A 27,285-nucleotide genomic window follows, 5' to 3' on the forward strand; every position below is an offset into this window, starting at 1 on the left:
GTGGTTTCCCAGAAGTGGCTCGGGGTCGTTACCCGCGGCGGAGCTGTGGACGTTCCCGAGCGGGCGATTGTTTCTCTCCTGGGCGCCCAGCCCCTCCCCTCTCCACCCCGGCTTTGTGCTGCCTGCCGTTGGGTGCCTGTTTGCGGTCCTCTAACTTGATCCTCTCGCAGAGCAGCGCTTTTCACGGGCGTGCTCCGTGGACTGTGGGAGGCTTTTGTTCTGGGGAGTCGCTGGAGGAGAAACGGGGCGAAAGGACGCGCGAGAAAATGGGAGTCCGGCAGGGAGAGCAACGTTTTTATCCATTGAATTGCGCAGCCAATTGTAGCAGCACCCGGAAGTTTGTGCGGAACACGTGTTGATGAGGGAAGGTGGCAAACTGGGTCCCCTTTGACCTTTGAAAGTTGATTACTAGCAGTTTACGTTCAGTTAAATGTTTCGTGCTCTCTGGACGCTCAGACTTAGAGGCGCACGGGGGCTGCTCCCCGGGTCGCCGGGAGGGTCCTGAGCGCTGTCAAAGCCCGAGCGGCCCGTGCCGCAGACCCGGCGCTGCCGACGCCGAGGCCGCCCGGCAGGGGAGGGACCGCATTTTTTCCGAGCTGTTTGCGGCAGATCAGGACCCGCGGCAAGCAGAACTGGTTTTCATAAGCTGCGGGGGGAACCATCATCGTTTCACAAACGATAGTTTGTACGGAATTTCTGGGGTAAAATGCAGGGTTTGCTGCTAGTGCCTGGGGTGGGACATTAATTTTGCAAGCAAAGGAACGTTTTATTTCCATGTTTAAAAAGGTTTCCGAATTTTACCTTACCAAAGGTAAGACATTTTAAATTTTTTCCTCTGGCCTCTGCTTTTTATCTCTCAGTCTAACTTTATGCCATGTGATTCTCTCACAATTTTAAGTAAGTTTTACATCAGTTGCTGGTTAAGCCTTAAAAAGGGAGGCCTAAGTGGCTTATAGCTTGTTCATTCATTCTTTCACTGACTGCTGTTATGTCAGGCAATTTTACATGTATTTTTATTTTATAAAAGATTTTATTTATTTTTAGAGAGAGAAGAGAGGGAGAAAGAGTGGGAGAGGGACATGAACGTGAGAGAAACAGGAGTCGGTTGCCTCTCTAAACGCATCCTGACCTAGAACAGAGCCCGCAGACCAGGCGTGTGCCCGGACCAGGAATCAACTGGCCAGCTTTTGCTTTGCTGGACGATGCCCAGCCAACCGAGCTACACCAGTCAGGGCTACCTGTATTGAAAAAAAAATTTTTTTTTAACTTACTGACTTTCCAGAGAGAGAGAGACAGACAGACATTGATTTGTTGCCTCTCTTGTCTGTGCACTCCTTGGTTGATTATTGCATCTGCCCTGACAGGGATCTCACCCGCAACCTTGGCTGTTGGGTTCATGCTCTAGCCAACTGAGCTACCCCGCCAGGGCCAATTTTACATGTTTCAAAGGCTTTGCTGAAATTACCACTTAAAAACGGGCAGTATGGAGATTCTTTTACCTGCTTTTAAAAAAATGATTCACGGCCCTGACCAGACAGCTCCATTGGTTAGAGTGTTGTCCTGATACAGGAAGGTTGAGGGTTCGATCCTTGGGTCAGGGCCCGTACAAAAAGCAACCAATGAACGCGTAGATAAGTAGAACAACAAATTGGTGTTTCTCTTTCTCTCCCCTTCCCCCTTCCCTCCCTAAAATCAATAAGTAAAAATTTTTAAAAAATGATTCATCTAAAGAGACAGATACATTTTGGCATTTCTCAGTCTCTAAATTCAGCTTTGTTTTCAGACCTGCCACCTGTGAAGGACATGAACACTCAGATCCAAGTAATCTGTCTTTTCCTGAGGCTCTAGGAGTTCCCACACATTGCCTGCCAAAAGGAAATACACTTTTTGAGAGGAATTGCTTTCATGTTAAATAGTCAATTAATAACTCACATGGTGTGATTTTAAGGTTTTTTGCAATGTTCTTTTTCTTTTCTTTTTTTTTAATGCTAATTGATAGATCCATTTTTGTGGTTGAATTTTCCATAGATGGAAAAGATAGGCTCTTAAAAGAGCCCATTTTATCAATAAGATGCTGTACAAAACTCATCAGCTCTGGCTGGTGTGGCTCAATGGATTGAGCGTCAGCCTACGAACCAAAAGGTCACCAGTTCTGTACCCAGTTGGGGCACATGCCTGGGTTGCTGGCCTGGTCCTTGGGGGCATGTGCAAGGCAAACAATCTATATAGCTCTCACACATCGATGTTTCTCTCCCACTCTTTCTTCCTCCCTTCCTCCTCTCTGAAAGTAAATAAATAAAATCTTTTTAAAAAACCCATTAAATTAACATGCTTATTTATTTTTTTGGAGGCAGCATATAGCATAGAGCATTTTTCCCCTAAACTTTTTGATTGCATACCATGCTAAGAAATATGTTTTTCATTGTGATATAGTACATATACGCATAAAACTGAATAACTCATTTCGTGACATAACGTTTTCTGTCTCTCCTTGCTGTGCACTGATTTTCTGTTCCTGTGCTGCAGTGTTTAAAAACACTGGCCATGGTGGACTAAACTGATTGGACAACCCACTGTGTTGTGGCCAGCAGTTTGAAAACCACTGGCACAGGGTTAAGGCGTGCAGAACCTTGGAGGGTGTGCTGTCAGACCTGAGTGTGTCGTTCGGCTCTGCTCTGGCTTTGCTGTTGCCTGGTCACATGTCCTCTCTAGGCCTCAGTTTCTCCTCTGTGACAGGGGGTAGCGGGCAGCATTTACTCATGGGCTATCATAAGGCTTAAAAGAGAAGGAGGTCCAACCCTCCAGTAAACCTGAAGGAAGCTGGCCACGTGAAGTCGATGGGGGCGGTCAGTTGTTTCATTTCCTCACCTGGTTGGTTCTTCCTTACATTTCATTTGTAAAGCATTTTTGGAAAGTTGTTCATAATATACAGATCCTTTGTGAATCCTTGCTTCCTATAGGTTTTGCAGTAAGAGCGGGAAGAGAGGCAGTCTGAGCAATTGCTCCCTTGAGAATTCAGTATTTAAAAAAATACAAATTATATCTTTTTTAAGTAAAACAAAACCCTCTTTGAGGAACTTCTTACTGACCTTTTTTTTTTCATATTCTTAAGGAATCAGCACTCAGTAGACACTTAAATACTTGTCCAGTGGACTATATCAGCTAAATTCCAAGTGGATCATTATCCTTCAAATTCTTTTTTTTTTTTTTTTAAAGATTTTATTTATTTATTTTTACAGAGAGGGAAAGGGAGAAAGAAAGAGGGAGAAAAACATGGATGTGTGAGAAAGACGTCTATTGGTTGCCTCTCACACGGCCCCCACTGGGGACCTGGTGCGCAACCCAGGCAGGTGCCCTGACTGGGAATCGAACCTGCGACCTTATGGTTCACAGGCCTGCACTCAGTCCCTTGAGTCACACCAGCCAGGGCCTTTCAGATTTTTAAACTCTGTGTCAGTCATCACATCTGGGCTGTGTAAAAGCAAAATTGAAGCTGAGTCAAAAATCAAACATGCTTGACACTGTTAAATAACAAGAAAAAAACCTTTTCATTATTAGCTCTGGTAGAGATACTAAGTAATATTTTCTGTGCACACTTAAAGGTGTCTGTTGTCTTTAAGACAGTAACTGATTAAGTGAATAAACTGAATGTGTGGCACTTCAGGTAAAAAGGGAGCTAGTATTTTACAGAACTAATTTGGAAGTTAATTATTGAATAGATTGCCAACAAGTAGTTTGTATTCTGGGAAATAAGTTGCATCAGCAATATGGAAGAAGACGTTTCTTGGATGATACTAACGTTTATCAAAGTGAGAGTAGCTACCATTTATTTCAAATAGTACAGCAGTCCTGTGAGGTGGGTTCTATTTTATCCCCAGTTGATGTTGAGGACACCGAGTCATAGAATATTACTTGACCGTGTTATACTGCTCGTGGATGACGTAGCCGGTACCGGAACCCAGATACTCTGCTTGACTCTCTAGCCTCCTCAACCTGTTGTGTGCGGCTGCTGCTGCGGACACGTCCCGTGTCTCTCTGGCCAGAGCTGCAGGCTGTAAAGGTCTGTGTTAGGTCTCAACAAGAGAAACCTTGTCCCCACTGATAGGGTTCAGTGCTGGTCTTCTCAGTGGGAACTGAATCCTTTCATTCTTCCGATTGGCTATTGTTTCCTGGGGATTCTCTTCCTGCCAAGGGTGGCTCTTGGTTTCTCTCTACTCCTGTGTCCTTGTTTCCTATTTATCATTGTTGCTTTCATAGTGTACTGTTTTAAAATAGGGGATATTTTCAAATGTATTTGTGATAAAAATGGAGCCATTTTGTTGTCCGTTGTTTGAGATACCACAGAATCACTGCTGTTAGTAACTTTTGGGTTTGTTAGATTGCTACATGTTGAATGTCATCTAAGGTCTATGAAATCCATTGTGGACACATTGTAACACAGTTCTCTTATACTTAACAGTATTTGCATTTATATGGTACTTATGTATTTTGTATGTGTATTGTATGTACTTGTTTATATGTGGTTATAGAGTGAAAATGTTTTCCCTTTCAGGAATAAATCCTGCTTATTTGTAAAGTGAGGAGGAGAAAATTGGATAATATCACCTTTTAAGGGTCCTCTCAGCATGAGCACTCAAATTCTGTGAGTCTGTAATAATTTCAAAATAGGAACATGATTAAATACGATGGGTTTTGCCTAATGGAGTTAGAGAAGGACACAGATGTTCCCTCTCTACCCATTTCCTCCTCCTCACTGCAAACAAATGTGCAGCTAGAGAATTGGTACCCGATTGGCTAAGAGAGAAAGTATCCCTAGATTTGTGCGTAAAATGTATATAAAATTAAAGTGTCTTTTACTGGTAGCTTGTAAGAGAAAATGTCTTTCACAGACACTGTCAGCGCCAGGTTACTGCCTGGGTTGGAGGTCTCGGGTTGGGACTGCTGTGAACGCATTCTGCGTAGGTAACTGAGCTGGCGCCGTCATTTCTGGTCTGAGCGCCAACAGGTTTCTCCCTGAAGTTCCTCCCTTCCTTGAACGTGTATATATTTTTTAATTATACGCTGTCAACACATGAAAGCAACTCTCAGCTAATATAAGTGGGGCTAAGTTTATTAGCAATTCCTAATTCCACTTTTCATGACAATTTGGTAGTCTGAGGGTTTTTTTAAGATGTTATTTTTATTTAACTTTTGAGAGCAGGGAAGGGAGGAAGAAAGAGAGGGAGGCAAACATCAATGTGTTTGTGAGAGAAACATCAGTTGGCTGCTTTTTGCACGCCCCCAACTGGAGACCTGGCCTCAACCCAGGCATGTCTCCTGACCAGGAATCGAACCAGTGACCTTTCAGTTCGCAGGCTGGTGCTCAGTCCACTGAGCCACACCAGCTTGGGCGAAAATAAAATATTTTTGTACATCTAATGCTCAGTGTTCAAAAAGTATGTGTATATTTCAAAAAGCTCTCATTAATTCAGTAACACTTTTCAGTGAAATATTTTTGGTTTCATGAGTTACCGTTTCTGTACTTTTGAGTATAAATAGACAAGGCTTGGTGCGCAGCTGATGCGTTAACGGGCCCTGGGACATCCAAGCATTCTGTGGTCTGTAGTTCAGGAGTCACTGGTTTAAAACAATGTGCTTTTGTTTTGAATTTAAATAAACTATTTCCAGTATTTACTTTTAGAAGCTGACATTTTCACAGTCTCAAGTTCTATTAATTTAGGTCAAGATTAGCCAGAGCAAGTGGGCCAAGACCCCTATTCTCACAGGCCCTGATGAAGTGTTATATGGATTGAAAATGTATTTTGAAGCATTGGTTTAGCTCTGTTCGTATTTTTACTGTGTACTAGGATAATTTGTAAAGTATGGTCAGCTATGTCTATATTAGAAAAAGTGGATCAACTTTATCTTAAATCCGTCTTGGGACATTTCTGCTGTTTGTGTCTGATGGCCAATTCTTTCATACTGTTTTCATCTGGCTGTCTAAAACCCCATCCCCTTCCAATTTTAAGTGTTGAAACTTCAAGGTTTCCAAAATTGACTTCTTAAATTTTTAAAAAATCCTTACCTGAGGATAGGTTTATTGATTTTGAGAGAGAAAGGAAGTGGGGAGGGGAGAGAAGCATCGATGTGAGAGAGAAACAGTGGCTGGTTGCCCCCCTCGTGCACCCCGGCCTGGGGCCACCTTCGCACCTCTCGGTGCACAGAGGCGCTGCTCCAGCCAGCTGAGCCGCCTGGCAAGGGCCAGCATGGGCTTCTCGACCTCCTCATTGAAAAGAGAACAAATGGTCTTTGGACCATGTAGATGTGGGTGGGCGACACTGGCCAGGTAGTTGAAGTTTTCGGAGCCTCATCTTTCCCGCTTTGGGCTGTGGGCCTGTGCCGGACACGGGGAGCCCAACGCTGTGTCCGGCTTGTACGGGGGAGTCAGTCCCTGTCTGTCCTCTCTTCGCCACCTTTGTGCTCAAATCGTCCTCTTTCTTGGACTTCCTTTCTTTTTTCTGAAAAGTTCTTGGGCTCTCTGTCCTTCTTCCCATCCTTTAAACAGTGGGTTTGTCCTTAGTTTCAGTTCTGAATGTCTGTGGTTTTCTACCTTAAATTCATTCATGTGTCCGTTATAACTTTTTTTGGTGTGATACACAAGCTTGTGTGACAGAGACCTCTACCTAGTAAAAGATTTCTTGGTTAAATATCATGCTTTCACCTGAAACAGTAGTCCTGCCCTGGCTGGTGCGGCTCAGTGGATTGAGCACCAGCCTGTGAACGAAAGGGTCGCCGGTCTGAGTCCCAGTCAGAGCACACAGGCCTGGGTTGCGGGCCAGGTCCCCAGGAGGGGGCGTACAAGAGGCAAGCACACGTTGATGTTTCTCTCCTTCTCTTCTCCATCCCTTCCCCTCTTTGAAAATAAATAAATAAAGCCTTTTAAAAAAAGTTTAAAAATAGTGGTCCTGTCCTTGTATGTTGGGAGTCATGGTCCTGGTGTTCTTGGCTAACACCCTTCTTTTTGTAGGATTTCTTTTTTTTACTATGAAACACTCATATTTAATTCTGTTGCATAGTCTGAGAACAAATGGACTAGCTGAAAATTAGTGTATTATTTATATAACATGAACTTTGTTTTCTGAGAAAAACAAGTAAAGATTTCCCACAAGTATGCTTGTGTATATAAATTGGTTATTTCAGATACACTATTGAGAAAAGTTAAAATTGAGAAAACTCTGTTAAGGTTTTGTTCCCTGTTGGTCTTGCTCCTAAGAGTACAGTTCGGAAACCCCAACATAAAATGTAGTTGCTTGCTCGTAAATAGGCATTTACCCCTGAAATCTATATAACTCATCCTTCAGGTCCCCTGGGCTCAACTTTTGATTACTTTCTCTAATTATTCCTCAACTCTTTTTTTCTTTTTAATTCTCCCTTCCATTTTGAGCTTTTATTTAAACCTGGTCTTAGGGATTCTCCTTCCTAAATACCGTGGAACCCACGTCCCGTCCTTCATCTTCACACCCTGCTGCCGTAGCACATCAGCTCTCTCCTGGGCTGCTGCACCAGTTTCGTAAGGTGTCCCCTTGCTTCTGGTCTTAAAGAGTGTCGGCGTCATTCACGCCTCGAGGGACTCAGTACACTGTCCAGAAAACCCCTGTCCTCCGGGCGATTACTTCCTTGAGACTCAGCTCTGCGGTCATCTTCGTGACCTCCCTCCCTCGGCCGAGCGCAGCGTGTCCTTCGGTTCCGACAGCATTTTATGGACTTACTCTTGCTCTGATTTACAAACTCTGCCATCTCTTCTATCTTCATGTGGATTTGGGGATTGAGACTATTTTCCTCCTTTTTGCCTGACATGTAGTAAGTTCTTCATAAATAATGAATGGGTCTGGTAGAAAACGTTGATTTGTATTTAGAAGAGAGTAAATTGTCATTTTAAGTTTCTAATATTAGTATTTAATATTTTGTTCTACAGATGGTGGAGCCAGGGCAAGACCTACTGCTTGCTGCTTTGAGTGAGAGCGGAATCAGCCCGAATGACCTCTTCGAGATCGATGGTGGGGACGCAGGGCTGGCCGCTCCCACGCCTGCCCCCTCCGCTCACCAGGTGCGTGAGCGTTCTCCGAAGCCTCTGTGAAAAGCTGGGCTTTTCTTCACTTCAATTTGTACTCACAGAAGTAGATATTATTAAGCCTTACTTTTAAACGTGCATATGAAGGGTTTTCTTAGTGTTAGTCTTCTTTCATGAGGTGGGAAACGTGGGCAAGGAAAGCTGAGACCATTTTTTGTTTTGCTGCACTGTGTAGGTAGGAAGAGAGGAGTCGTTTATAGTTTTCTGAGAGGATGGTTAACCCCCTTCATAGTGCATCTCTCTGTACTTGCTAGGAGCGTTTTTCTGAGGTTTCACTGTCCAGGTTTCTGAACGCAGCGGGGGACCGGTGTTGCCTGCTGCCGGGGAGGGGCGCGCGTGCCTAGCGGGCGGCCTTTCGCCTGGTGTCCGCGATCATGCCTGCTGTTTGGGAAGTTTGACATTCTTCGTTTTAATAAAATACCTACACCTCTTGTTCTTGAAATGGAATTCACTGTGTCATTCTTTATTTTTCTCAATATTGTTTTCTCTCCAGTCAATGCCACTTAGTACGTTAGAACTGGGTTTGGAGACCGAAGCAGCAGCTCCTGTTAAACAAGAACCGGAGACAGTGCCTACGCCAGCGCTATTAAATGTTAGGGTAAGAACTACTTAGATTTGGCATCACTACCTAAATAATTGGGATCATAGTAAGAAAATAACCTTTCATGCGAAACCGTTTTATCTCATTAGTTCTGCTTATTGCTACTCTTTTCCAATGTTCTCGTCTCATCTCCAACTTTGTAAAAACATTTGTTCCATTCTTATCATAGTTACATTGCTCAAAAGATAATTTGGACAAAGCAGAAACTTCTTACTGCAAATGACACAATTTATGAAACAAAAGTAAACTATGCATTATCCTACTATATTTTTCAATTTTGCTTGTTCAGCTTTTGTTCATTCATATATGTAACTTTTTTCATTTTTTGAGATTATATTTATTTTTAGAGAGAGGGCAAAGGAAGGGGGGGGAAGAGAAACATCAGTGTGTGGTTGCCTCTTGTGTACCGCCCCCCCGCCCCCCCGCCCCCCCCCAGGGACCTGGCCCACGACCCAGGCATGTGCCCTGACTGGGAATTGAAGTGGGGGCCTTTTGGTTCGCAGGCCGGCACTTAATCCACTGAACCACACCGGCTAGGGCCCTTTTTTAAAAACAGTTGTCTGATTGTTTGTGCTGTTATAGTTGTTGGTATATATAACTTTTATGTGATTATAATTGTGCTTTAAATACAGATTTCCTCTGACCTTACCTTAAATACAGCAGTTACTAACTTAAGCCTAGTGTTATAAAATTATTGGACGAAACTGGTTAAAATTTGATAACGTGGTAAATTATTGAGAGTTTTATTTAAAAGTGATAAGCAGTATCTAGAAGATTCTTGTTACAGGCACTGTGGAGAAATAAGATAGTTTGAAGTGGAAAGGAAGTAGAAATATACTTAAATTCATAAAAGTACCTCAGTTACATTATAGTCGCTTTTAGTTACAGGCATATTGTCACCCTCAAGTCTTGCCTTTTTTTTCCTTTTTCATCCAGCTCTTACCCCCGCCCCATACAAGCGCTATGCAGCTTTGTTTTAGGCTCACAGGCAGCTCATGCATTATCACTGGTATTTGTGACTTGCATAGCTGGGCCATTTGTGTGATGTAGGATTTAAAGCTCTACTTGGCGGTTTTATCTTGTTAAGTTCTGAACATCCGTACAGTCTGTATGAGAAAGAACAAAGCATCGGACGGGAGTCATGGAGTGTTAGAGATGGAGAGTGATCCTCAGAGGGCCCGGGCCTCCAGGGGCACAGGGACTTACCCAGGTCACCTCCCCAGCTGGGGCGGTGCTGGGTTATACATGCTTCCCCTTCCCGGTCCTCGTGTCATACAGGGCTCTGCACGTTCCACGTGACGTGTGCTCGCCCCGACACTTAAATAAGATGTCACGCTACCCCTGTACCTTCTTTCCTCAGAGTGGTGTATTTTAACTTGGTAGTTTATTGTATTCATATTTAGTTTAAAATGAAGTGCCAATTGTTAGGCAGCGCAGAAGCCTATTTCAGATTGCGCATGGTGTGCTGTGTTCATGGGTATAGGCTACCTTGGAGGAGAGCGCGTCTCTCAGTGCAGTGATGCATGTGGTTTTCTTTTCGCTATAGCAGCAGCCTCCATCTACGACAACATTTGTGCTGAATCAAATAAATCAGCTTCCGACCTTGGGATCTACCATTGTAATGACTAAAACACCACCTGTAACAACGAATAGGCAAACCATCACTTTAACAAAGTTTATCCAGACCACTGCAAACACACGCCCTTCAGCCTCAGCACCAGCAGTACGAAATGCCATGACCGCCGCACCTCCGAAAGACCAGGTTCAACTGAAGGACCTCCTAAAAAATAATAGTCTGAATGAACTCATGAAACTGAAGCCACCAGCTAATATTGCTCAGCCAGTTGCAACAGCAGCTAGTAAGTCTTTCTGTTTTCAGTGGTGTCAGTTGTCTGCCTTTGGTACTTACAGTCTTTATACAATTCAAGAGAAGCAAAAGTGTAGAAGCCTTAGCGTTTAGCTTTGAAATGAAGTGTGGAATTACCAAGTGGCTTTGTTGGCATCATGAGATCTGTTTTATATATTTTTCTCAGTCCTTTCAACCAGTGCTTCTCGGTGATTATGTGCCTCTGGATCACTTGGGGATCTTGCTCAAAAGCAGTCAATTCAGTAGGTCAGGGGTGGGGCCCAGGAGCCTGCGTTTCTAATGAGCTTTTTGGAGGAGCTGTTGCTGCTGGTGGTCCTTGGCCCATGCTTGAAGGTAACAGGCTTTGAAACTGAGAGTTTGGTACTTGAGCTCAGACCTTTATGGTTTGCCTGTCATTGACTTCATTGCTTGTGGGTAGTCCTGTTTTTAGTAAATTCTCTTTTAAAATACATACACTCTCTCATAAAATAATGCTATATTTTGTTGAAGAGTGAATACCCATAATACTTTTTAATAATAGCTTTTTTGAGGTGTAATTTTTTAACCCATTTAAAGTGTAGAGGTGAGTGTATTTAAGTATAGTCACAGAATGGTACAGCCACTACCACTAGCTAATCCATAATACTTTTAAGGATAGGTTTAGATGTAAAGGGAAAAAGCCCAGCAGTGGTTTGATCACACCTTTTTAGGAATTCATTTATGCATAAAGAATGTAGATTTTCTAGTTAGTTTTTCTCCCCTAGGGTGGCTTTTTTGTTGTTGCTCATTCATTCAACAAGTATTTGTTGAGCGCCTCTATGTCAAACACTGTTCTGGGGCTTTGAGTCTATGGCTGAGGAAGAAACGGTGGGAAGCTCTGCTCTCACGGAGCTTGCGTCCTGGTGGAGTCACACAGCGCACGAGTTACATGGTCTGTCGGGACAGGCGCTGGGGGGAGAGACGGGAAGTGGCATGGAGGCAGGAGAGCTCGTAGTTCGAGGTGGGGTGCTCAGAGGAGGCTTCACGTGTGGTATAGTGCGGTTGTTTTTAAGGGTGAAGTAGAATTACTCTTTTAAGTCTGACTATATCAAGTTTTAGTAATACATTTTTAGAAACTGAAAAATGTGAGTTCTCAAGAAGGATATTTTTTCCTTCTCTTCTCCATTGAACTAAATAGTATTTGAGTCCCTGTCACGCAGTGAGACCAGAAGGGGCACTGTTGGAGACGCCCGCTCTGGCCCTGGGCGTACCCTGAGCTGACCTGCTTCCTCGTGCACTCTGTCAGCTTCGGCACTGAGGCGCGGGCGTCCAAGGGAGAGTTCCTCCTTCCAGACAGCCGCTTGATGTTTCTGGTAGTGGGACATGAGTTTTAACACCTGGTATAGACCCACATAGGATCTCGTGGCAGAGGTGACTGCATGGGACTTGTGGCGCGCTTGTGTTTGTAAGTGGAGAGTGGGGGGCTGGCGCGGAGGGTCTCCAGTGACGGTGCAGTGAAGGATACCAGGCGGTCTAATCTTTATTTTTCGGCCTGTGCTGTTGTGCTCCTTGGCCTGTAGTCTTACTCTCATGGTCCTGAACCACATGGCTGCGAGGTCCTGAACCAAGTGGCTGAGCCCTACCCGGCTCAGGGCTGACTTCTGTCTTCTGCTGGGGGCAGGGGGGGGGGCAGGCCGGGCCTGGGCCGGCTGAGGCGCCGGCGGCGTTGGAGGCGGCTCTCGGGGGCCTGGAGGTGAGCGGTGAGCGGAAGCTGCTCTTCAGAGCGTTTCAGGGTTTGAGGAGGAGAAAGTCCGCTTCCCTTCCCGCTTCCCTTCCCGTGGCTCTCTGAGGATGGCACTCCGCTCCTTCGTTCAGCGGCTGCTGCCCTAAGTTACAGGAGAGGGGTGTGCCCTCGGGGAAGGAGGCCCCGCAGGAGACGAGAGCTGCGGCACCGAGAACTGCGGAGACCGCGCCCCGCGCAGGGTGCCCAGAGACAGAAGTCTGCGAATCAGGGGCGTCCTTGTGTGGGAAGCCTGAGAAGCTCCGTCAGAGTAGGCCAGCGATGGAAAAGAAACGGAGTGAGTGAACACGGAGGATAAGCAAGCGTTTGTGTGGTAGGAGGTCATCTTTTTACTGAAAGGGGAAAAGCATTAAAGTGTGGAGCTGCGGAGAGCCAGGGGCTGCCTGTTCCGCTCCCGTTGCCGGCCTGTGCGGCCCCTGCCCCTTTTGGAGCTCTCGGCCACGGGACTTTTCTTTGGGTTCGCCCCCTCACTGGGGCCCAGCCCGGGCTCTCTGCGGGCTGTTCACCGGCTCTGCCGCGCTTCTGTGGGCAGCCCGTGCCCAGAGCGACTTTCTTACCTCTGTCCCAGCGTTCTAGTTTGTCAGCGCTTTTCATCCTGGTCCTTGTGGACTCCTGCGTGATGGGCCCTCAGATACTCCTGTCATTGGGCAGAATAGACAAGGTGCCGATCGTGGCCCCCTGTGATTTCACGCTGACCTCCAGACCGCCAGGTGCCAGGGCGCTTCCGGGGTTCGCGGGGGTGGGGGCGGGGGCGCGCCGGGGGTGCTGGCTCCGAGGCCAGCAGCTCTGCTTCACCTCTGCGACGGGGGTTTCTGCTGCTGCGCCTAAAAGTGTGCAGAGAGAGGAAACCAGAGTTCCCCGTTGTTTTTTTTCTTCCCTTCTGGAAACAATTATTTGGTCTTGAAAGCTCGTGCCATCAGATACGGTGAGATTGATTCCATCTTGGTGAGTGCACCAGGCTTTCTGTCTGTTTTTAATGAGCCAGGTGAAGTGTCTTAAAGTGATGCTGGCTCTTGGCATTTGTATTGAAATGAACTATCAGGTAGTTCCGGTTAAGATGTCTCTTTGATAAATAGTTTTCATATATCCTGTGCATACATTTCCTTTTAAGTTACTTGTTTTTTAGGGTAAGTCCTCCATAAAGGTACACAGCTTTGAATGTTTTCATTCTTATGCTTGATTTACGTTAGTGATAAGCAGATTGGTGTTTTTCAGTTTGGGAAGGGGGTAAACTACTGAATTTTTAAAAAAAAATCATAGGAAAAGAAATTGAGATTTTGTTCTAAAATGTAATTGACTCTCCTTTTCAGCTGATGTAAGCAATGGTACAATAAAGAAAGAGTCTTCTAATAAAGAAGTAGCAAGAATATGGATAAATGACATGAAAATGCGGAGTTTTTCCCCGACCATGGTGAGTGTCAAGCAGTATGTGTGTTTTTGTGTGGTGTGGAAGTGCCCACGGCTGAAAGTGCTCTCAGCAGCCCTCAGATGCCCTGGCCCCGGGCTCAGCTGGTTAGAGCACCGTCCTGACACGCCAAGCTTGCGGGTTCGGTCCTCAGCCAGGACACATTCCAGTTAATGCGTAAATAAGTGGAACAATAAGTCCACGTCTCTGTCTTTCTGTCTCTCTCTCTTAAGTCAATAAACAATAAAAGAAAACAATCCTCAGAAAACTTTCTTTGGGTGAAGGTGGGCTGCTCTATTATATAAACTAATGAATAAGCATTAAACCTTGCTGGAATAAACTAATATATTCTAACCAAGGTGGTTAAAACTAGCATGATTGATAAGATGAGCGTAGCTACTGATACCTTTTTATTGCGACTTATCAGGAGAAAAAGTAGAGAGAAGTATTTGGAAACTGTTCATTTTAGGATTGAACCTGCATGCAAGCTGTTCATGAGCTATCAGATCATATAAGGGTCTAAATATGAATAATGATATGATAACCTTTTCCTTACCTTTTGGGAATGCTACATGCTTCGGGCCCATTGGTTCTGTACATTATTTAACAACTGCGCAGTGTGCAGTCCCGAGCGGACAGGGTAGGTCTCCGCAGGAAGTGTCCTGCCTGCAGTCTGACGAGGGTGCCTTGTGGTGGCCAGGCACAGCCAGGCCCTGGGTGAGGCGGAAGATGCAGTCGCCCTGGCCTGGGAAGGCTGCGCTCTGTAGAGCCGCTCCCAGCTCTGGGGCGTGGGCCTTAAGCCTGGAGAGACCTTCGAGGGCATTTCAGGAAGGGAGCTACAGTAAAGCTTGAATGGGGGGTGGGGCGCGGTGCTTAGGTGACACTGAGCCAAGGCACGGGGCTTGCAGTAAGATGGAGGGGTTGGTTCGGGCTTTGTGGAGGGTCCTGAGTGGAGTTTGGAGGATTCTGGACGTGGCGCTGCAGTCACTGGGTGGCGTAGGGCCCTGCCAGTGACTCAGGACAACTGGGAGGAGACTGGGAGGGGGCTGGTTAAGGGATGCGGAAGGCAAGTAGTGAGGGTCTGCTCTTGGGGGATTGGGATGGGCGAGGGGTATCAGAGGATAGGCGGGGCATGGGGACGGAGTGGGAATTAGAGGAAGCCACGCAGCTGTGCCCGAGGCTGTGCCTGGGGACCCGGAGAGCTCGTGGTGGCGCCCCCGCGACCTCACGCTTGTGTGCCAGCAGCTTGCTTGAGAGTGGTTTCTTGGAAAGGAAAAAACGCATTTTTCTCCAAGAAACGTTGTTTATAGTTAGTGCTCAGGTTCATAGTCAGCCCGCAATTGCCTGTAACAGGCCGATGTTCGTGTGGTGCCCTGGTTAGGGAGCGCTTCACAGGTCGCTAACCACAGCCTGTAGGCTCAGACCAGTGAACGCCTGTATTCTGTTTGGTCTCCGCAGGTTTTGAAAATTTTTGAATTTTTGCTAATGCATAAAAGTCCTCATTTCCAGGTTCTCCCATCCAGGTGCTGACCAGGCCTGGCCCTGCTTGCCAGCTTCCGAGATCAGACGGGATTGGGTGTGTTCAGGGTGGCGTGGCTGTAAACTGATTTCTAGGTTCTCTTAAAAAATAGGAGCACCTGACAGTCCCCGGCCCACGTTCCCCGCCTGGTGAAGTGTGCCCGGCGTGCACTGTGCGTGTCGGGTGGGCGGTGCCGGGTGCTGCAGCCTCCCTGCCTCCCGTGCGTCTCCTGGACGCGGAGCCTGCTGGCAGCTGCCATTTTACATCCAGCTGGCTTAGAAATGTCACCTGTGTCGTCCCTGGGTTTTGTGACCCTTTGTAATTACCAGCTCATCCTCTAGTTATACTGCTGGTGATTTTTTAAAATTATTTAATTTTTTTTCGGTTGGGAGATGAGGTCGAGGGAGGCAGAAGGAAGCTGGTCCTTTAGCAGAGTTTGTGTCCTGTTACCGTTGAGACAACGGTGGAGGTGGGGGGCTCAGGGTTGACATGATCTGCCCAAGGCCACCCAAATAAGTAACAGTAGAATTGGGGTTTATATCTGTTTCTTTGGCCAACCCCATTTGGTCTCCAGTTTCTGAAATTGGATTTCATTTTGGCGTGCTTACTGAGAATATTCGGAGTGTTTTGGATTTTTTTCTGAGGACTCTGAGTTGATATGATGGGATGTTTGTCTCCCCTGCCCTTTTTCTTCTCACATTTATTGAACATCTGTGTGCCTTCCTGTTCTGTTCTAGACTAAATAAAAATGAAAGAAGAGCTGCCCTTCCCTTCCAGGGCGTGTGGCCCTCAGCGTCCCCTGCCGGCCCGCCTGGGCGCCCCCCACCGCCAGCTCTGGCCTTCGCAGCTGCCTCTCTGCCCTCGCTGCGCGTGCCCATGTTAACAAAGAGCTGTCCGGGGAGTTTCCCGGTGGGGAACAGAGGCTTGCTCAGGGGCTGCCCGTCCCCGTGCTCCCCTCCCTCGGTCCCTTTCAGGTTCTGGGGAGAAACACCAGGGAACCCGTGACCGTGGTGGCTGCTGGCTGTGCGTGTCCGGGACAGTCCAGATTGCTCCTGTTTTCCTGGCGTCGTTACTGATGGCTCCCTGTTTCACTGTCAGACGTGCCAGGGTTTGGAGCACGACTGCTCAGGAACCCTGAGTGTGGTGGTAGCTGGGTCTCTGGGGACACAGGCGTCTGCAGTGAACTCTCTGCCCTTCAGAAGGACCTTTATACTCCCGAGTGCCCTGGGGTGTTGGCATTAGGTTCTGAGGGAAAGGAGACAGATGGAGGGAACCGGAAAGAGGGAGGGGAGCGAGCCTTAGATTCTGCCCACGAGGCCGAAGCACGTGCTGCCAGCCCTCGTGCTGGTCCTGGAGGGGGCTGAGTGGGGAGGACGTGGCCGGGGGCGGGCAGAATGAAAGGGCCAGCAGTTTTGGGAGGGAAGGGGAAGGGAACGTGGGGCCCTGCGGTGACCCCTTTGCGTGTTAGGAGTGAGAGCAGGTCATGGCTTGTCTGTGCTCATCATCGGAGAAGCAGGGAAGCCACAAGGTGGGACCCCGATTCTAGGGAATACCGAAGTGGCATGTCGTGTTTCAGGATGAAGATTGTGGGCGTTTCTACGGGCAAGTTTTTCTGTGTTGGCTCGGCCTCTCTCTCTGGAGTTAGAATTGACTGTGTTCTTTCTGTGCCGCAGAAGGTTCCTGTTGTAAAGGAGGAAGATGAGCCAGAGGAAGAAGATGAAGAAGAGATGGGCCATGCAGAAACCTATGCTGAGTACATGCCGATTAAATGTATGTCTTTGGGATTTGTCAAAATGGTGAAAGATTCCTTGGCGCCTCTTGAACTTAAATCACTTCCCCAGCCCATCATCTGCTCAGACTCACCAGTGTTGGGCGCCTCCGGGTTGGACAAGGGCGAGCTCTGTGATGTTCTAAGCTGTATGTTTGAGAATATCTGTGTGAAAACTTTACTGCAGGGTTTTTTTTCCCCCTCTACACAAATTTAGAACTTTGTTCTAGATTGAGGTCTTTTAAAACCAAGAATAAAATCTTGGGTTTTATTTTGTTTTAGGTAAATTTTGCTCATATTAACAATGATTATAAATGCAATAAATACAGCGATGTAAATGTGCGTGTTAGCTTCATGTAGTCTATAAAGCTTATCTAAAGCGAATCGTAAAAATGTGGCCATATTAAAAATACAGTGTGCCGTTTGGTTTCAGTGGTTTACATGAACATCATTTCTGCCTTTTTCCCATAATGGCCATGAAAACTAATAATTTGTATAAAAATGTTCATGTTTTCATTAAATTGAGTAATAAGATAGAAAAGTTATGGCTAGAATTTGTCTCTTACATACTCTAGTTTTCTATAAAAAGCCATTAATAATCCCACTTAGACTAAAAATCTCTATTTGCCAACCATGTATGGGCTCTAAGATCTCATACTTCTCTGGTGATTTAAAATGAGTTTTGGTTGTGGTATCTGAAATTTTGTGTCCCTCCCTCCCAATAGTCTCTTTACAAAAGGATTCAAAGTTTATCGATGGCCCTTTAAACCAGAGCCCGGCAGAGTAAATATAAGAATAAAATTTATTCTTATAAATAAAGTTTTACTGGAACATAGCCGCGCCCTTGGGGTTGCCTGTGGGCTGCAGCTGCGTTTGCTCCGCCCTGACGGCAGGGTCAGCGGGTGGGACCGCAGCGCAGAGAATGTTTGCTGTCTGCCGTTGAACGGGAGAGGTTTGCTGCCCCTATTTTAAATTACATTCACTTTATACATTTTGGAGAACTAGTTGCTGTTTAATTTTGTAGCCAAGAGTTTTTGTTTTTTCTTAATACCATACTTTTTTTTTTTTAATCCTCACTTGAGGATATGTTTTATTGATTTTTTTTTTTAGGGAGAGAGAGGAAAGAGGTAGGGGAGAGAGAGAAACAGACACTGGTTGGTTGTCTTCCCCATGCATACCCGACTGGGGATCAAACCTGCAACTTAGGTGTGTGCCCTGACCGGAAACGGAATCCGCAGCCCTTTGGTGCTCAGGACATCTCTAACCAGCTGAGCTACCCGGCCAGGGCTTAGTCAGATTTAAATAGCACTTCACCAATCATTAGTGACTTTTTAAAATAGAATCCTGGAGTGTATCGTTATTTATTTACTTACATTTTCTGTCACAGGAAAAGTATTGCAATATCTTATAATACATCTGGAGGTATTATCTAGAGTAATTAAAATGAAGTGTTTTTAAATTTCCATGTAGTAAAAATTGGCCTACGTCACCCAGACGCTGTGGTGGAAACTAGTTCTCTGTCGAGTGTTACCCCTCCTGACGTTTGGTACAAAACATCCATCTCTGAAGAGACCATCGACAATGGCTGGTTGTCGGCGCTGCAGCTTGAGGCGATTACCTACGCAGCCCAGGTACGCAGTGCCACTTCTGGCCGCACGCCCTGTTTGTTTTTAGTCTTAGTCCGTATACTCAAGTTGTCTTAGTCCAGAGGCAAGCTTTTCTTGCATGAAAAACTTGGGAATGATTTTTGTAGACGTTCCGTGTGTGAGAAAATTAAATGGGGGAGCATGGGTGTGGGGAGTGGATTGCTCGTGGAAATGACAGGCACCATCGCCTTTTGGAATTCACTGGGAATATGTATTGAATCTAAAGCACACATATCCTTTGGCCCAAGGATGCCGTGGCTGGGGCCTGGCCCATAGAACCATGAGATAAGAACAAAACAGCAGGCTGTTGGTCGCAGCTTTTTCCCCACAGTGGCTGAAAGCCCGAAAAGCTTTGAAAGCCCACGCCCTTGGGGGGATGGAATAAACTGCGGTGCTGCCGCGCGGGGGTTGGGTCAGCTTCTGAAACAGTGAGTGAGAGTTACGCCAGTTGTTTCGAAAGGATTTCTGTCATACTCTGTCTTTGTAAAATACATGGACAAATAGCCATCCATCCCCCACATGTATGTGCGATGTAAAAGTTTGTATTTGGTTGTGCGCATGTGGAAAGGGGCACGGAAGAACGCGCGTCAGTGTGTTAACGTCAGCTGTTTCATGCGTGCGAGGGAGCAGGGTTGAATGTGTAGCGAATAAAAAGGAAGCATCCATACCAAGCCAGACGTTCTGCCATTTATGTAAACACAGGCCATGTGACTAGAACCCTGAAACAATGTATGAAAGACTGATCACCAAATTATCAAAGGGAGTCAGTTAATTACCAGCTTTCCCTTTTTTTTCCAGCAACATGAAACATTCCTACCTAATGGAGATCGTGCTGGCTTCTTAATAGGCGACGGCGCTGGGGTGGGAAAAGGAAGGACGATCGCAGGGATCATCTACGAGAACTACCTGCTGAGTAGAAAGAGAGCGCTGTGGTGAGTGCTGCCGTGGGCCGTGGGGCGTCTGCGCGGCGCCTGCGGCGGGCTCCTGGTCGCGGGCGGACGTCTCTTCAAGTGTCGGGGCCTGGTTTTATTTATTCCTGAAAACTGCCAGAACGATGGGATCTCCACTGATTTGTTTGTTTGTTTATTTTTGTGACAGGTTCAGTGTGTCAAATGATTTAAAGTACGATGCTGAAAGAGATTTGAGGGATATTGGAGCAAAAAACATTTTGGTCCATTCATTAAATAAGGTAATGAAAGTTTTCTGTTCAGTGGGTTATTCGATAAATGGTGACTCATGTATGACATGGGAGTAATCAATTTTTACTCCTTAGTGTTGTTGAAAGGGCTCAGCGAGCCACTTCCCAGAGAACCTAGTGAGTGCTGACCTGGCGGGGTGTGTGGGTGGCTGTGTGTGACACGCAGTGCCAGGGGGTTCCGTAGTGGCCCATAAAATCGGCATTGTCCGTGTACGGGGTTTATTCTCTAGTGTTCCTTTGTCTCTTTATATGGGAGGGACCCCCAGCTATGAGAGTGCGGTGTGCCCCAGCTGTGTGGACAGGCGGCGTGGAGGCCGGTGCAGGTCCTCATACATCCAGGGGGCTGTGTGTCTGTACCACGTGCACGTTAAGACAACTCTGTCAAGTGGAAGAAAATGTGTCTCAGTGTCTGAAGCACAGTTTCATGTGATTTGAATCTTAATTTTTAGCAAATCTTCACTGTTTTCTATCTATGTACAAATTGCTGGGGTTACGGGGTAGACTGGCTTGGCTCCTGCAAGTCCTTTCCTCTGGCCCTTTGAAAATAAGTAAGCGTAAGTCTACTTGCCACATGAGTCCTAGGTTGGTTCTGTGTTGCCCTGCTCACCTGTGCGTTTTTTGGGTGAACATCCTTGATTGGATCGATAAAGTTCTGTGGTTTGAATGACTACTAACTATTCAAAACACAAACATGTAACTGGCATCTAAAGTATTTTTGACTTCTGAGTCAGTGTAATTGAAGAAGGAGAGTACATTAACTGTTAATAATTCTTACATTTCCCTCAGAACTTAATTACAGAGCTTTGCAAATTGTAGTTAAATGCATAATACTTGTAGAATAGGTATTGTGACTTTTGTAGGGGAGTTTGGTTTGTAATCTGTTTTTGGTGATAGGCTTTTTTGAGACTTTGGAAATGGTCTTTGCACCATAAAGTTGTCTGTGCACGTCTGCTAGGCACATGCATTGTGTGTGTGTGTGTGTGTGTGTGTGTGTGTGTGTGTGAGAGAGAGAGAGAGAGAGAGAGATTGAGAGATTTTAGGAGGTCCTGGCCTTCCCCGAACAGCCCGCCCTGGACCACCAGACTCTGCTGTAGAAGAGTGGGTGGAGTAAGGATCAGAGAGAAAGTGTATTTACTAAGTTTTTCTCTTTTCTTTTTCAGTTTAAGTATGGAAAAATTTCTTCCAAACATAATGGGAGTGTGAAAAAGGGTGTTATTTTTGCTACTTACTCTTCCCTTATTGGTGAAAGCCAGTCAGGCGGGAAATACAAAACAAGGTTAAAACAGCTTCTGCATTGGTGCGGCGATGACTTCGATGGTGTTGTATCCTTTGCAACAAACGTTTTTATATTTTTACTGATAGAAAGTTAATTGAAGGATGAACATGTGGAAACCAGGAGTCCAGAGATTGAGTAAAACACAGTGCTGGGGAGCCAGCCTTAGTGATCACAGAGGGTCCAACGGGCCGGGAGCTGGTTCTGTCCTTTGGCTTCATAAGTTCCTGGTTTAGGAAAATGTCCGTGGGCTTGCGAGGCGCTGAAGAGTTCGCTTTCCTCCTGGGCCCCCACTGCACGCGTGCACGGCGGAGTGCTGCGGGGAGACAGCCCGCGCGCGTGGCCCTCCAGGAGGGGGACGGCATGAAAGGCCGGCTGTGGGGCTCGCCAGCCAGGCTTCTACTGATAGGAGGTGCCAGAATTGTCTGTGTGGCAGATCTTTTCTCCGCTCTAGCTGAGGATTGAGTGTCTGGCTGCAGTGAACGCCAACGTCAGTTAGAGGCCTCTGAGCCCTGAGGGGGAGGGCATGGAATCAAGGGAAGGCACGCAGAGGGCTTTGCTGGTGTTTGTGATCCTAACGAAAAAGAGTAATAATCTGAAGCAAATATGGCAGAATGTGGAGGCTTGACAAAGCTGGATGATAGATACGAGGGTATGTTGCAAATGGGTTCACGCCCAGGGGTGTGTTACCGACAGCATCCTTCCCCCTGAGGGGCTGGGGCTTTTCCCCAGGGCCACCACCCCAGACATCTTGGGTGTTTCCCAAGGCCTCCGGGAAATGAGAGTGAGCTTTCCCTGAAAGACTGAAGGCATGTGCTGATAATGTGATGTGTTCCTTAATTCATTCGTGCAGATAGTGTTTGATGAATGTCATAAAGCCAAAAACTTGTGTCCTGTTGGTTCTTCAAAGCCAACCAAGACAGGCTTAGCAGTTTTAGAGCTTCAGAACAAATTGCCAAAAGCCAGGGTTGTGTATGCCAGTGCCACTGGTAAGTAGCTGCTTATTTAAAAGGTGTGTGAGGGGTTATTTTTTCAGTTGTAAAATGTTTTATTTTGGGGATTTTCAGGTGCTTCGGAACCACGAAACATGGCATACATGAACCGTCTTGGAATATGGGGTGAAGGAACTCCATTTAGAGAGTTCAGTGATTTTATCCAAGCAGTAGAACGGAGGTAATGCGGTTTACGACTGTTCTCAGGAGCAATCTCAAAGATGGGTACTGCTAAGACCTCATTCACGTATGTTAAAGCCCTACTATATTTAATGAGAGTTACTGTGTGTGTTAATTTTATTCAGAGGTGTTGGTGCCATGGAAATAGTCGCTATGGATATGAAGCTTAGAGGAATGTACATTGCTCGACAGCTGAGCTTCACTGGAGTGACCTTCAAAATTGAGGAAGTTCTTCTTTCTCAGAGCTATGTGAAAATGTATAACAAAGCAGTCAAGCTGGTGAGAATGTTTTCCTTACTTCTACTGTTTTTAATGCACCTGCTGATGTTTCTGTTGGTCATTTTTGTTCAGTGTAATGTGGGTCAGTCCACAAGAATATATTTCTGTCAGAAAACAACACGTAAATCACCAGATTTTAGTTATCTCATATTTTAAGCCTTCTCTTTGCTAATTTATAGAAAATAGCCACTGTTTTACTTGCATAATTTTAAAAAAATCACAATGTAATTATTTCCTAAAATAAGAAATAAATTAATAAATGCTAGGTAATAAGAATTTTGGGACAACTCTATGTGAGCATCTTGAAAAAATTTTTTAAAGAGCTGAAGTTACTGATTATGCTTCATTAAATTAATGTTAAATAATCTTACCCTTAACATTGTTCTGGCTGCATTAGTTACTTTAAAATACTGTGCACTCCCTCAAAGATGAAATGCCTAAGTGTTGGTTGTGTGTCCTCAGTGGGTCGTTGCCAGGGAGCGGTTTCAGCAGGCGGCCGATCTGATCGACGCCGAGCAGCGGATGAAGAAGTCCATGTGGGGGCAGTTCTGGTCCGCCCACCAGAGGTTCTTCAAGTACTTGTGCATAGCGTCCAAAGTTAAGAGGGTCGTGCAGCTGGCGCGCGAGGAAATCAAGAACGGGAAAGTAAGCAGGCGGCGCTGCGACACGGGTTCTCCGCCGGGGCGGAGGCGGCGGGTGTTTTAAGTCTTTCGGGCATTGAGGTTTTCTACCTGTAAAACCGTTTTCTAAAGCATAGTTACAAAAATATTAATGTAGTTAAGACTGTAAAAAAACAGTTTTTAAAATAATAAAATGCCTGGTTATAAAGAATTTTGATAGTTCAAAAAATGTAAAGAATATGACTATAATTTGGCCATCCCCACAGATAATAAGCACTGATATAACATGTGGGTGGGTGGGTGTGTGAGTGGGTGTGTAAATAAATATGTATAATTGATTTCTTTTTTAAGAGAGAGAGGAAGGGGAGAGAGAGAGAGAAACATTGATTTGTTGTTTCACTTGTGTGTACATTCATTGGTTGCTTCTTGTACATGCCCTGACCTGCAATTGAACGCACAACCTGTGTGTATTGGGGTAACGCTCTAATCAACTGAGAGCTACCTGGCTGGGGCTTGGATATATATTTCTTAAGGTTTTTTTCCTTTTTGATGAGTATATCTCTACTTGAAACACAAAGAAAATGGGGTGGGGGCTTCACTCATGTCCACTGCTGGGATCCTCTTTTTCTAGCTAAGTTTTCACACATAGCATGTCTCCTATATATGTAGACTGGAAGTAAGTGAGCACACATACACAGAGTGGTCAATTTTCATTTGAGATCTTTTTTTACTAAATATTTAAAATGTCTTTAAAAAAACACGTGCATGTTTTTATATATAAGTGATACATTTTTCTTTTTCTCCAGTGTGTTGTCATTGGTCTACAGTCAACAGGAGAAGCCAGAACATTAGAAGCCTTGGAAGAAGGAGGGGGAGAACTGAATGATTTTGTTTCAACCGCCAAGTAATGTTTTTTGGTTTTGAGTTTTTACTTAATGATTTTTTACCTTCTTTATCTCATGGCACACATAAACTAATTACTAAAATGTTGCAGCACACCAAAAACTATATTACACGAGGGGGAACCCAAATAAACCCATAATTTACTTATAAAAAATTGTGTATTTATAGGTTCTTAAAAGATTTTATTTATTTTAGAGGAGGGGAAGGAAGGGAGAAAGAGAGGGAGGAAAATATCAATGTGTGGTTGCTTCTCACATGCTCCCTCACTAGGGACCTGGCAAGCAACCCAGAGATGTGCCCTGACCAGGAATCAAACCCGTGACCCTTTGGTTCGCAGGTCGGTGTTCAGTCCACTGAGCCACCCCAGACAGGGCTGTGTATTTTAACATGTTTAAACTTTGATCACCTTCAAAGTACTCTCCATTTAATACAATACACCTATTGAGACTTTTTTTCCCCACTGCTCAAAACAGTTTTGAACTTGATTTTCATTCCTTTTTAGTGCTTTGCTGCTCTGTTTCACGTCTTCCACATCGGTAGACTGACTCCCTTTGAGGGCTTTTTTTATCTGGGGAAACAAAAACAACACTAGTTGCTCAGGGCAAGATGGGGTAGATAGGGAGGGTGAGGCACGGGGTCATGTCATTTTTGATCAAAAACTGTTGAACACTCAGCATGGTGTGGGCAGGTGTGCTCATACGTCACCCACCAGGAAATGGGTAAAGCACTGAGAGTCTTGAAAAAAACGAACTGATGCCGAACACAGCCTCTCATAACCCCGCCCGCTGGTGCACTGATGCAGATGGGCTCCCAAAACACACCTAGCCGGCGAAGCCGGTGCTACAAGGCACCCACCTCCAGAGAAGACAACGTGGGTTTATTTGGGTCCCCCTTAGTGTTTTTTATCAATCTGACAAAAAATACATACACTTTTGATTCATTTGTATTGGACGACTGTAGCGCCAGCCGCTGTCATTCTTTTGGTCGGTCTAAGGGAAAGGCAGTTCACGCCCCTAAGTAGTCAGGTGTTGCATATATTAAAAATTCCTGTGGCACACGGTCGAAAATCGCTGGCTTAGATTAATTTAAATGTCAGCATTTCCTAGAGGTAAAATATTTGATTCACCTCTTTACTCTTTTTAAGTTTTTCTGACCTTAGTTTTTGCAGTTCTGTGCGGCACCTAGAAGCACACCTGTGGGGGGGCGAGCAGTGCCACAATGTTGCGCGACGGGCGGGGTGGTCCCAGGGTTCGGGCTCACGAACGGCCGCATTGCCGTCTGCCCTCCTCTGGGGCCGCTGGGGCAGCTGGGGCAGCTGGGTGTAGTGGCTGTTTTAGTTTCACATTTGACATCACAGTTTCAGTAAGTACATAACTGATAAGAAATAAGTTTAGTTTGCCTCAATTTAGTAAGCTCTAATACTTGCGAATAGTCATGAGATAGTAAAAAATGAGTTTAAAAAAAATGGTTTTGGGCATTGTTTTTCAGTTTGTTGTTCTAAACTGCCAGTCCTAATTCTGGTAGTGAGATTAGCAAATGATTTGCCACCATACTATCTCTGGCCTTAGGGGATACATTCAAGTGGCTCCATTTAAGAGAGATAAAAATAAAAACTGCTTTTACAAGCAAAACATGCCCTTGCTAATCTGTGTTTTTCTGTGCTTGTGTGCCTAGCACTGCCCCATCTAAAATGATAGCCACCAGTCACACAGGGCGGTGACGTGGCTAGTCCAGATCAAGATGTGCTCTAAGTATCAAATGCACGCCAGGTTTCAAGAAGGCCAGTGAAACAGTGTAAAACAGCTCCCTGGTTACGTGCTGCAGTAATATGAGTTAAATAAAACATTGTTAACGTTAGTTTCAACAGTTTACTTTTTAACATAGCCACTGCAAGTGTATAGACTGCCTCTCTGGCTCAGTTTACATTGCATTGCAGTTGGATGGCCTTCTCCTAGTGTATTAAAATTCATCTGAGCTGGATTAGCAGTACTTTGTAAGATTGAACAAAGTATATTGATTTTTAAGAAGTATAGGCAGTGAGACTTCATACATAATAAATTATTTTTCAAACTGAATCGCTCACATCACTCTCTCTCCTTCCTGCAAACAGAGGGGTGTTGCAGTCGCTCATTGAAAAACACTTCCCTGCTCCAGACAGAAAAAAGCTTTACAGTTTGCTGGGAATCGATCTGACAGCTCCAAGTAACAGCAGTTCACCAAGAGACAGCCCTTGTAAAGAAAATAAAACAAAGAAGCGGAAAGGTGGGTGTTTTTTTGCCTTTCTTTTTCATGTTGTTGAAAATAGTATAGATTTGAGCATTTTGAAGCAAATTTATTTTGGGTATTAACTGCCTGCCTTGAGCCGGCAAGTGGCTCCTTATTTTCACTGTTGCTCATGGAGTTTTGAACGCACAAGGAACCTGTTTTAAATTAGGGCTGGAACCATTTGAATGCTGCAAGGCATGGTGTTAAACAGTGGCCATACAGGGGATCCATATGAAAGCAGTTCTCAGTTTCTCATTTTTTTAAAAAAGTGTATTTTTAAAAATATTTGATCTATTTTCAGAGGCGGGGGGAAGGTAGGGAGAAAGGGAAACAGTGACCGGTTGCCTCCCGTGCGCTCCCACCTGGGACCTGGCTCACACCCAGTCACGTGCCCTGACTGGGAGTTGAAGTGGTGACCTGTCGGTTTGCAGGTCGGCGCTGGATCCGCTGAGCCATACCAGTCACTGCTGGTTTTTCAGTCTTATAAATAGGAAATGAAGGCACGGGAAGAATAAGAGGAAAAGGAGTTTTCCCAGGTGCATGCAGCTAGTGAGCAACGTACAGGAACGAAAATCCGGGCCTTTCTGTTGTCAAACTGCGTTTATATCTGTGTTCATAGTCTTATTCAAAGAGACTCATGTTTTTTATTTCATTATTGGGAATATACTAACCCGTGTCTGTTAGGCATTTCATAGTAATGCAAACTTGGGTTTCTGTTTAGGTGCTTATGCTGTTGGAGGAGTTAACCTTTTCAGGCTCTTTCACTATTAATAGTGATAATAACTTATTGTGAAGAATATGATGTTGTGTGCTCCAAACCCAGTGCTTGACACTTGAACCTTATTTCATTCATTCTAAGAAATACATTTTTTACATTTTTAATATACCTGAAAGTGAGGT

The 27,285-nt window shown here is 45.3% G+C and overlaps 1 protein-coding gene across 3 annotated transcripts in view; it reads left to right on the top strand.

The window, feature by feature from the left end:
* SBNO1 (strawberry notch homolog 1) overlaps positions 1 to 27,285 on the top strand; it is a 48,074-nt gene that overhangs the window by 875 nt on the left and 19,914 nt on the right. Inside the window, exons 2-16 of one of the 3 annotated variants that reach the window (XM_054594248.1) lie at positions 7,955 to 8,086; positions 8,604 to 8,708; positions 10,258 to 10,570; positions 13,648 to 13,748; positions 16,938 to 17,031; positions 18,500 to 18,660; positions 19,474 to 19,607; positions 19,774 to 19,864; positions 21,034 to 21,195; positions 22,000 to 22,135; positions 22,214 to 22,319; positions 22,444 to 22,597; positions 23,060 to 23,242; positions 24,024 to 24,121; positions 26,231 to 26,382. In XM_054594248.1, coding sequence (XP_054450223.1) covers positions 7,955 to 8,086; positions 8,604 to 8,708; positions 10,258 to 10,570; positions 13,648 to 13,748; positions 16,938 to 17,031; positions 18,500 to 18,660; positions 19,474 to 19,607; positions 19,774 to 19,864; positions 21,034 to 21,195; positions 22,000 to 22,135; positions 22,214 to 22,319; positions 22,444 to 22,597; positions 23,060 to 23,242; positions 24,024 to 24,121; positions 26,231 to 26,382 — 2,122 coding nt within the window. Of the gene's footprint in view, positions 1 to 7,954; positions 8,087 to 8,603; positions 8,709 to 10,257; positions 10,571 to 13,647; positions 13,749 to 16,934; positions 17,032 to 18,499; positions 18,661 to 19,473; positions 19,608 to 19,773; positions 19,865 to 21,033; positions 21,196 to 21,999; positions 22,136 to 22,213; positions 22,320 to 22,443; positions 22,598 to 23,059; positions 23,243 to 24,023; positions 24,122 to 26,230; positions 26,383 to 27,285 lie in introns of all 3 variants that reach the window. The other 2 variants (XM_054594246.1, XM_054594247.1) reach the window with 2 other exon arrangements.

The sequence above is a fragment of the Pteronotus mesoamericanus genome, unplaced genomic scaffold, assembly GCF_021234165.1.
Source record: "Pteronotus mesoamericanus isolate MK-2021 breed Mesoamerican mustached bat unplaced genomic scaffold, CSHL_Meso_final scaffold_507, whole genome shotgun sequence".
NCBI classification, from domain to species: Eukaryota; Metazoa; Chordata; class Mammalia; order Chiroptera; family Mormoopidae; genus Pteronotus; species Pteronotus mesoamericanus.